Here is a 9629-nt window from a genome sequence, read left to right on the forward strand (position 1 = left end):
ACATGGCAAAGAGAATGGCTGAAAAGCAGAGAAAAGCATGGACTTTCTGTTCTTCATAAAGAACTCGAGGGAGTAGCCTAGGCCATTTCTGAATTTCTGCTCGTTTTGCCGGAAATACAACAGGCATATTCATTCATAAAGCTGAATGGCAAATTTGGCACATTCGGAATAACAAATAAAAAATAGAACTGTATAATTAAACTACAATTATTATAGACTATATGGTTTTTGTCATCTTCTGATTGGTCAACTTCAGATGGATCGCCAAATCGTCTCGTTCAACCGCATATACGCCACGAATTTAAACCGACAGCATCCGATTTTTTTTGACATGTTTGAAAATTATTGGGAGGATGGGAGGTGCTCGTAACGTCTCGGATCGGCCCGTAATTCTTCTCACACGGTACGAGCCGCGACCATGCGAGCATCTGCGATTTTCTTCCGAGATAAAAAAATCGCCTGCGAGCTCCTACAACAGCAAAAATCGCACCGTGTACGCCCGCCTTAAGTCATTCTCGTGATATTTTGACATCATACACCGATCGGTCTGCTTCAAGTCGAACACACAGCTGCTGCTGCCACCTTATGACAATAGATTTACACTTCAAATTAGGTAGTCTGTCATCGATGACAGTAGCTCATTGGAAAAGGATGGAAAATGCCCTTCATTTTGCTTGCACTAATAATGCTGCTGCCTGCCAGCTGCAATCACCAGTAAAACATTGTTCCATGTTTTTTTTCTATATCGTCATAAATATCGTTATCGCAAATATTCTTGAAATATCGTGATATAATTTTGAGGCTATGTCGCCCACCCCTAGTTCATGGTTTAATTTATTTTCATGTTATTAATAATGTATGTATGTATTAATTTATTTTACATGGTAAAAGATGCCATGGTATTCCACAATGTGCAAAGAGGTGCCTCAGCAAACTATTTCCAAATGTACTTTTCTTCATTTTAAATAAAATACATTGGAAATTTAATATGCATCTGAATGGAAAACCACGATTTTTGAAGTTACATGCTAATGTGACCATATTGATAAAATAGAAATATAAGATGCATAGTGTTTTCAGGATGTAACCCCCCAAGCAAATAATAATTAATATGAGGGATGCAAAATAAGTTCAAAGTGGTTCATAAACAACAAATGACTTACCTGCAAGATACTGAGGCAGCAAATAACAAAGAATTACTAGCATGGCAATTATGAATCCAATGACTGTGATATACCACATGGTAGAGTCAGGTTCTGTGATCAACAAACAAAGCAGAAAAAGTATATTGAGGAGTATTGTCATAATGGAACATCATGCCTGCCACCTAGTGGTTATTTGTAATATCTAATTCAAAGGATATTTAGGGACTTTCCATTTGTGCAAATAATTTTGTGTTTGAGTTGCATCTGATTCACCTGTAACTATGAGATAAAAGCTCTTGCGGATGGGAATGAGCAAGGACTTATGGGATACTCTGCAGGTGTACTTATATCCAGAGTCCTCCAGGCTAGGCTGCAGATAGAAGAAGGCTGAGAGCGAGTATATGCCATCTTGATGAAGTCGATGACTGGAGTACAGAACATTCTTCAGGACCGAAGGCGTAGGGCTGCCCCCAGACACTTCACGGTACCATTCAATGTTTACGTCCAGTGGATAGTACCCCTCTGCATCACATATCAGCTTCTGGTCCTTACCAAGTGTCATAGACAAGGTGGAGCCCACGTTTATAGACACGCGGGGTTGTTCTGTGGAGTTTGAAAGAGAAAAAAAGAAACATTCAAGTGAGCGTTCCATCATTTTTCACCCTCGTGTTGTTCCAAACCCGAATGACTTTCTTCAGTAGAATGCAAACGAAGATATTTTGAAAAAATATATTAGCTGTTTTTATCCGTGCAAAGAACGTAAATGGGGTCCAAAACAACATTTGAGCCCACTTATCTCTGAAGCTGCTTTAAAACGATAAAAAAAACACTATACGAACATAAATGTGAACTGAATTAAAGAAATGTGTCATCTTACCACTTAGGGTAAGGGGAATATCATGGCTGCCATAGAGAGGAGGAACCATCACAGAGCAGATATATGTGCCCTCGCTGTGTTTTTTGGTGTGTGGAAGCTTATAGGAGACGTTTCCAGCAGCGATGGCCTTGACAGCCACTCCGCTGCCTTCACTCTTCCCTGTGCGGCTGGAGTAGCTGAAGAGCTTGCTGCGCTCCCCGTGCTTCTGCAGTCTCCACTCCACCGTTGCATTAGGCAGTTTATGATCCACAGCAAACTGACAGTGCAGGTTTGGCTCCTTCAAGAATCCCACCTCCACGGAAGGAGTCCGGGTCAAAACAAGCATCGCAGCTGGAAAACACATATGTAATAAAGGATGAAAAAATAACTAATTGAATATTTGCATTGTTTCATTTTTGTACTCTGGATTATTTTCTCATCCAGTGGAGGAGGCACTGTCTTTCTCCCTTGCCTCCTAGGAGGAAACCCCTTGCTTGATGGTTACCTGATGTTGTCAGGAGATCCCTATCATTGACTGTTTTCCACTGTAGAAAGTCAACTTCTCCTTGGGCAGGAGCCGCAGTTGTGTGTCTGAGGAAGGTGGTGATGACAAACAAGCCTTGTGTATGGCGTATTGTACAGGTGAACCAGGCGTCATGATCTTGTGCTCCTGCAGTAGGCCAGCGCATTACAATCCCTCCAGTGCTGTATCTTCGGATCTCACAGTTTAGTGTATCCTCACTTCCCTCCAAATAACGCCTCATATCCACTTTAGATGCTGCATTATTGTAAACAAATGAACAATCAGCAGATTAATTAAAGAGCGAAGGATATATTAAGGTTATAACTTCAAATCATTTTCACTTACCTGTGACAAGAAAGGTAATGGTAGGGTGTAAAGGCTTGTCGCCGACATGACCAAATTGAAGCACAGCCTCTCTGTTGATATACTTGGTTTCTGTGTGGCCTTCTTCATTTATATTAACTTTCTCATCCACAAACGGACAAGGAAGCCACTGAACATCATAAAGAGTCTGTGAGCCATTTACACCTGTTCAAAACAAACAAATCAGTAAATAAAAGGAATAATAACAGGATAAACCCAATTCTCAATTAACTGTAAATGAAATGTGGAGCCAAACCAAACTAAAAATAGAAGTACTGGTATACACAGTCCCCATTATAAACAACCTTTCTAAACAAAAGTGCCTTTAAACTCCACTGATAGTTCTTTCCTTCAACATATTATAATTTACCTAAAAGTTCCGATTCACATATAAAATACACATTTTGCATAAAATTACATTATACGAGCAGAGGAAGGAAAAATAAGTTGGTGATTCTACATCAAAAATCTTTACAAATCACATTTAAAAATACCTAAGCGTAAAAGTGCTAGGATAAGACCGCCAAAAATCCAAAACATGATGTATTTTCTCGTCCTCGGGAAAATCATCCCAGTTTCCTAAAACCGCCATGCAAGCATTCACTTTCTCTTTCATTTCATCAGATTGGTTATGTTTCAGTTGTGCATATGAATCTGTGTTTTGAACAAATCTTTCAACTGAATGAATCTCTCGCGTTCACTCACATGCACAGAATCGTATTTTAACTGAATGTTTTTAGCGAACTGAATGAACTTTGACAAATGACAGTGCAAGAATGACAGTAAAGCGTAACAACACTTTGTGTAGGTCGTGAAAGTCTCGGTGTTTTTAATGAATCTTTTGAGTTAATCCACATCACAACCTGCAAAAAGGTCACTGGACGACTCGCTGAACGAATATGAATGAATCTTTTATGTGAAGCGATTCAAAAGATTCGAGTCACTGAGGTCCCCTCCACGTGATGGCGCTACAAAAAACACGGCAAGGGGAACATCTCCCGCCGTTCTTGACACGGAAGCACAAACAGTATATGCTCTACTACATTTGAAAACCCAAAAGGCAAACGTGTTAAGCGTGGCGGTATGCACTTGAACAAGTTGGTTGCAACCCGCCAATAAAACCAGAGAGAGAGAAACGTGTTAAGCTTTACCATTCAAAACGAGCATTTCTCTCAGATTTCCATAAATAAACGCATGCATCGTCACAGCTGTGATCATTTTCTCAGCGTGGGGATTCAGTGGATATGAATGACTTCAGTTGGTGACTTTTCTTTGCAAGCACAGCAATTATGGATCAAGGTAATAATCTATTATTGTTTTAATGTGAAATAATATACTGGTATGTGATGACATTATCTGCGCGTAACATTCTGTCATTAAGGTTATATTTAGCCATTAACCACCATCGAAACACCAAGTAATCATAAATTGTCCCATTTTATCAATATGAATATATAATCAAAATGACAGAAGGATTCTGAAAGCATCTTACACTGACTTGAGTAGATCCCACATTAATTAATGAAACATAAAAAAAAATATTCTCAAGTTAGAAACATTTTAGCTAACTTAGTTAAATATAACCTAACACAAACATGAAAATGTTTTAAAATATGCAGATTAGTTATTGGACAATAACTATATCATTATTTGCATTATTAAAAAAGTATCACACAATATCTAATAACTGGTATTTTGGTGGAAACTATGCAATACAACGTGAAGATATTTATCATGCAATTCCTGTCCTGATTTAACTCCTGTTTCAGAGTCATGGCTGAGCTGTGAGAAGACTGCTGTGCTTCAGGGAGGATTCTTACTGGCAAATCAGATATGCCAACCTGAGCCACTACTGTCTCTGAAAAAAGAGGACTGGGATCGGATTGGATGTCCGATTGTCAACGCAATCAAAGAGATATGCGAACATTCACTCAAAGACACCAAAGACAGAGTCCACTGGAGAAAGAGGATTCTCTGTATTGTGTGGAGCAAAATCTTAGAAGTGAGGAACAAAGACGACATTGATATCAGATGGAAGGAAGACCCATTGTTTGCTGTACAGAACAGCCTTCCTGATATTAACCATACTGTGCTGTTTGAACTGGTGAAGTCAATGAGCTTTTCTACTATCTATGTGGAGCTGCTGTTGTGCTTTCAACCAGCTGAACGGTGTGAAGAGCTCAAGCTGCTGGTTGATCATGTGACAAGCAGCAGTACAGAAGCAGATGTGAAGCTGCTGTTGGAGGTGTGGTGGGAACTACTGAAGGGCAAGAGAGGATGCCTTGATGCCTTAGACCAGCTCTTTACAACTCAGTGTTCACGCTCCATGATGTCCACGACTGAGCCATCACCCCTGGCATCAAAAAGATTCAAACCTGACCCAGAATCTACATGTGTGGTGCATGTACTGTTTGAGGGGCTGAGGAAAATAAAAGAGCATTTGACGTCCTCTGAGTTGTGTTATTTTGCCCTCTCTAATTGCCTGGACACATTGTATACCAACTACCTTTTAGGTAATGCTACTGATCTGTCCATAGAAATTAAACTCCAAAACATCTCTCGCACAGTGAGCCTTAAAAAGAGAAATGAAGTGCTGGATGGTTTTGACCTGATTGAGATCTTACGTGAGGCTCAGAGAGACCTTGCTGCCACTCTCACTCCTGCTGAGACCAAGCCATGTGGAATGACATTCATCCAGGCCATGCAGGTCACACTTGAGATTATATGCTCCTGGGAGGTTATGGGGCTTCTGAAGATGCCCAGCAATGACCCAAGTGTCTTGGTGATCCATCTGAAAGATAGCCTGGATAGAGTTCTGACTTCTTTGGAGCAACCATCACATGCAAAAGACCTGGTTGGAAATGGACAGACTTTGAATAATTTGAGAGTAACTCTGAAAGGCTTAACGGCATCTTTATCATTCACTGTTCCTGAAAGTTCTGCAGCAGAAGTAGCAAATATGTCCATCACCATCTTAGACAATCATCTTGAGGGGTTTGAAGGTCTTCCTGGACTGTTTGCATCCAAACTTAGTCAGAATTTCAGTAAGACAGAGTGGATTCAGTGTCTGGAGAGAAATGGGAGTTTGTTTCAAACCAAAGAGCTTTTGATGACATTGATCTCCACGCTTACAGCTAAATGTCAAAGTGACGCTGATGTTCAGCACTGCATAAAGCTCAAGAATATTATTGTAAACCTATTTTCCCACTTTTCGTTACCTGACAAAAATGCTACACTTTCAGAAATGCTCTCCATCTCCAGAAAAGGTCTTCACGGATTTCTTCCCAGTTCTGTAACTATAGGTTTCTCAGAGGAGCTCAATCTGGCCTTCAACAGCATCATTCAAAGTGGTGCGAACAGCAGCCTTGATGCAGCAGTCTCTGCTGTGGCCAGAGTGGCTTTCCAGAATCCTGAAGCCACTTTGCGGCGATGCTGCCACATGGCTGTTGTCAACATTGGAGCTCACACTCTGATAGCCGAGATTCTCCAGCAGCTCTCAGGTCTCATGTCTTCACCGGGAGTTCAGAAAGACAATCTGCTGTGTAGGTGCCTGCAGGACACAGTGTGGAGCAAGCTATCCTCACTTCAAGAGGAGAACCAGTTTCTGCAGTTCTTGGCTGAGATGATGAAGTGCAACATAACTGGAAGCACAGGAGAAAAGCTGAGTTTCCTTCCTCCAGAAGAAGTCTTGCATGTGTTTGTTCAGCCGTACCTTCTCCCAGTATCTTCCAGCTCAAGCAACTTAGAGTTTTGTCTCAGACTTCTTCAGTGCACCCTGAGCCAGGAGACCAGGAGTGACTCAGTGCATTGGATCATGAGCTGCTCTCCATTCCCGCTTTTATATTGTCTGGCTCAGCTCTTGAATGAGTGCAGTAGGTGCTGGGACCAGCCGGTAGAGAGCGAGACGCGCATCTCCATGGAGTCCAAAGAGCTGCTGTTGTCTGTACTGCACACACTGGAGATAATTGTTGGCAAGGAAGTGACCCGTGCACCTGATGCTTGGTCCAGAGCTCTCTTTTGGCTCTACAGCAAAGTGGAGGAACTTGATTGGACTGTGCGTTTTTACCTGAAGGATGTGTGGGGAAACCATTTCAAGTATGAAGTTCCAAACTCTCTGTTGTCAGTTTGTGATCTTCCTGAGCAGGAGTGGTCCGGATTGGACTTGCCTCAGTATGGACAAGGTACTGGACTTGTAGCATGGTTGGAATGCTGTGCTCTGTCAGACCATGTTCATGAGGCAATGCTGGAAACTCTCTCCCTAAACTTGCTGAGACCAGATGAAGTCAACATGTTCGGGAAGGGCCTGTTAGTTGCAGCATGCCAGATTCTCCCGTGGTGCACATCTGGGGAATGGGAAAGAGTTTTGAAAGTGTTACGAGAACTTCTACAGTCAGACAAGCTCTATGTGCCATACTCTTTAGAATACGTTGATTTCCTTCCGTTACTCGATCTACGTTCGTTTGCTGGCGAGTTGCGCCTATCAGTGTTTCTTCTGCGAATCTTCCAGCTGATTTGCAGTTCGAGCTGTTCTGATTGGCTTCCACCTCAAGGCTGGGCGCATACAGGACGGCTTTATGCCAACATGATGAGGGGCACTATCAGCTCAGTCACTGAGAAGATTCCCACTCTGCCATCCCCCAAAACCTCTGGAGCTTGCAGTCAGGAAGTTCTGTTTGTGTTGACTCAGCTCTTCTGCCATGTGCTCCATGTGCAGGTGATGATACCTGGCCAGCCAGAGGCACTGTTCCTGTGTGCCCTGGAGATTTTGACCAACTATGAGGCCGTGCTCTCAGCATATCCCGACAGCTGCACTGCCCTGCAGGGACTCGACACGCGTCACTTCTTCACTACAATCACAGACAATTTGAATTGTGCAGACATGAAAGCTGCTCTACACCAGAAGATAGCTCAGTTATGAGATTACACCATGAACCCAACACAATTAATGATGACTGCTACATCCTGAGTTTGAATTTGTTTATTTGGTTTGTCACAGAAGAAAGTTAAATAAATAATTGTGCATAGTAGTTGTGTTTTACACTTCTTTAGGTTGATATATTTGCTAACACTTTTTTTATAACACTTTTCACAATACATTTTGTTTTAAAGCAGCTTTACAGAAAATGCTTGTTTTGATACAATTGGGAAGTATCATCATCCAGAGCTATTTATCAAAGCAGTGTCCAGATGGCAGTTATATACAGCTATAATATGATTCATGTTAAGTGGTTTCTTAACAGGCACAACAAACCTGCTGCAATTACAATTTAAGCTTGTAATGATTACAATATAAGGCTAGTATTACAATACAAGGACAATATTTGACAGTTTTGCATGCCAAAACTTAAAAATAAGGTTCAGTTTGTTAATAGGCCTATCACTTGGACCTAATAATGAGCAATTTTTACAGCATTTATTAATCTAGGTTCATTTTAATTTTTAACTACTGTTAATTCATGTTTGTTTATAATACATTAATAATTTAAACAATTGGCACAACAACAAAAAATTGTATGTAGAGATTAACAGTAAACTGGATTAATAAATGCTCTAAAAGTATTGCTTTTTGTTAGTTCATGATACCTAGTGTTAACATATTGAACATTATTGTAAACCATATATTATTTGACCTTTTTTTTTTGTTATATTTGTCTAAAAAAAGCAACAACAATTTTTATATTTGTCTAAAAAAAGCAACAACAATATAGTGAAGAGAAGTTCATACATCAAACAGTGACAATTGACAAATGTTTATAACAACTAAAAAAAGTGTATATAATTTGTATGGTATGGTCACATCTTTAGGACTGATCCATCCTTATGAACAGTTCATGCAACCCTTTAAAGATCACAAAAAGATACATTTTCAGGCATGTAAGTGTTTTATCTTCTCTTTATTCTGAATAAAACAGGTTACTTGATTTTATAAGAAAAACGACTTTCATCACATCACTCTAAAAGTTGCAATAAAATCTTAAAATTGGCCATATGCCACATACCCGAAACCCTGCCCTACAAAGACATATCAACAAACCCAAACAAGCAAAATGATGAATAGGCAGGGAGTTTTGATTTTTATTTGTTTTTATTTTGGCTGCTTACAATGCCTACAACTTTCAAAAAGACAGGCTTGGTTTCTCAAGACATATTTCTATTATTGCTAATACATATTATTGTTGACACATTTCATATTACTATCCGTCAGGTAGCGGGGCAATTTATGCAAAGTATTACAAAGACAAATCACTTTGAGCAACTTTAATGATAGGTTTGTATGATTGCATAGCAGTTTTTCACAAAACTTTAGGGTTATCTGGGGTAAAGTTTCTCTGAAGGTAATAAGCATTACTTCTACTTTCCTCATCACCAAATGCAAAGACTATTGTGAAGACAAAATGTGTGTGTGGGTTTTTCTAACAATTACATAATATTTCAAAAATATGCAGCTTAATTCAGTCCAAATAAAAAGTGTTTATTTCAAGTGAATAAAATAAACAATTAATTGGGTTGTACTACAACACAAGCGAAGCCAAATTTACCATTTGATGTATTTTTCATAAATCAGCAAAACACATGATTATAGTAAAAAATATAATTAACGTTATTCAGTGGTGGCTCGTCGGGGGAGGCACAGCTTCCCCAAACTTTTGAGGTGAAAATGGGAGGACGACGATTTAATGTTAATAAAATTCACAATTCATTTCAGTTCATGTCTCAGAATGTGTATTTTTTGTTTGTAATT

At 39.8% G+C, this 9629-nt stretch overlaps 2 protein-coding genes across 2 annotated transcripts in view; one reads left to right on the forward strand and one right to left on the reverse strand.

Annotated features, from left to right (window-relative positions):
- LOC107664906 (tapasin-related protein-like) overlaps positions 1-3510 on the reverse strand; it is an 8256-nt gene extending 4746 nt beyond the window's left edge. The window contains exons 1-6 of the mRNA XM_016455591.1: positions 3382-3510; positions 2870-3052; positions 2507-2779; positions 2023-2352; positions 1419-1748; positions 1164-1256 (exon numbers count right to left, since the gene is read on the reverse strand). Of these exons, the coding sequence (XP_016311077.1) occupies positions 1164-1256; positions 1419-1748; positions 2023-2352; positions 2507-2779; positions 2870-3052; positions 3382-3457 (1285 nt within the window). The 5' untranslated portion in view covers positions 3458-3510. The remainder of the gene's footprint in view (positions 1-1163; positions 1257-1418; positions 1749-2022; positions 2353-2506; positions 2780-2869; positions 3053-3381) is intronic.
- Positions 3511-3892: 382 nt separating this feature from the next.
- LOC107664953 (gem-associated protein 4-like) lies at positions 3893-8277 on the forward strand. The gene is made up of 2 exons (XM_016455659.1): positions 3893-4186; positions 4657-8277. The coding sequence occupies exons 1-2, from the start codon at positions 4177-4179 to the stop codon at positions 7803-7805; spliced, it is 3159 nt and encodes a 1052-aa protein (XP_016311145.1). The 5' UTR covers positions 3893-4176; the 3' UTR covers positions 7806-8277.
- The last annotated feature ends 1352 nt before the right edge of the window (positions 8278-9629 follow it).

This window comes from Sinocyclocheilus anshuiensis, unplaced genomic scaffold, assembly GCF_001515605.1.
Source record: "Sinocyclocheilus anshuiensis isolate Anshui unplaced genomic scaffold, SAMN03320099.WGS_v1.1 scaffold319, whole genome shotgun sequence".
Taxonomy (NCBI): domain Eukaryota; kingdom Metazoa; phylum Chordata; class Actinopteri; order Cypriniformes; family Cyprinidae; genus Sinocyclocheilus; species Sinocyclocheilus anshuiensis.